At 41.0% G+C, this 1,197-nt stretch overlaps 1 protein-coding gene across 1 annotated transcript in view; it reads left to right on the forward strand.

The window, feature by feature from the left end:
• Positions 1–391: 391 nt before the first annotated feature.
• LOC101845704 overlaps positions 392–1,197 on the forward strand; it is a gene marked incomplete at its 5' end in the record, with an annotated part of 51,643 nt that continues 50,837 nt past the window's right edge. The window contains 1 exon segment of the mRNA XM_013084393.2: positions 392–545. Within this exon segment, the coding sequence (XP_012939847.1) occupies positions 392–545 (154 nt within the window).

The raw sequence follows: 1,197 nt of genomic DNA on the forward strand, positions 1-1,197 counted from the left end.
GTGTAATTTATTTTTATCATTATTATTTTTTATCTCCCCCCCCCCCCCCCAGTGTTGGCCGCGGATCACGGTGCCTGTCTTATCTTAACATATCTCAGCATATCTTATCTTATCTTATCTCGCCATATCTGATCGTATCTTATCTCTCCTTATTTTATCTTAATAATAATAATAATTGCATTTTTATAGTGCATAGCCATGCTCAAGAGCATGCTCTATGCGCTTTACAACTATTATTACCCCAACAGACCCTCTGAGAGCACTCAGAAACATTATCAGCTTCCGAGGATCTCATCTCATTTCATCTCATCTCATCTCATCTCACCTTTACTTCTCTTATCTCACTTTATCGTATCTTATCTTATTTTATCTTATCTTCTCTCCCCCTCAGTGCTGACCGCGGTTCACGGTGCCTGCCCAGGAGATGTCTCGACCAGCGCCCACTCCTGCTTCACCTCCTACAGCTTCCACTTCGAGAACATGCGGAGTAGTCCTGAGAAACTGTGCTGTGGCGTGGACGTAGAGACGCTGAGAGCCTTCTGCCAGTGAGTACTGTAGATTGCGACCTCAGTGCTTTCAAGTCGTATCTTCCATTTTTAACCCTATCCGTACGCCCTGGGGTCATTTTGTACCCCCGGGGTGTATTCTTCACGTTTTAGAATACTTCCAGTACGAAGATCTCTCTGAAACGTTCAGTATTTCTCAAAAAATCATTTTGACAGACTGTTATGCAAAGCGTACGGATCAGATTAACGAGTAAATTTCGTGTTTGGAAAGTGTTGGCACAGAGTTCCCCACGTCGTAAGGATACGATACACGTAAAACACGACGTACGGATAGGGTTAAAAACGGTAAAAACAGTTCATGACAAAAAGTCAGCTTAAAAAGAAGTCACATTTTCACTGTTAAAAAATGGAGATACGACAAGAAAGGACTGAGATCGCGAGATGCTGGTCTTAAATAACCTAATAGTGTTGATAGGGGCTTTAAAAATCTATATCATTTCACCATTTCACAGATGCTGGTAGAAAGTTTGAAAAACTGTTTCTTTCGGTCTTATCTTTTTCTTTATATGTTTTCATCTTTCACAATGTTTATTGCTATACTTTCTTTCTGTCTAATCTTCTTTCTCTCTCTCTCTCTCTTTCTCTCTCTCTCTCTCTCTCTCTCTCTCTCTCTCTCTCTCTCTCTCTCTCT

The sequence above is a fragment of the Aplysia californica genome, unplaced genomic scaffold, assembly GCF_000002075.1.
Source record: "Aplysia californica isolate F4 #8 unplaced genomic scaffold, AplCal3.0 scaffold00290, whole genome shotgun sequence".
NCBI classification, from domain to species: Eukaryota; Metazoa; Mollusca; class Gastropoda; order Aplysiida; family Aplysiidae; genus Aplysia; species Aplysia californica.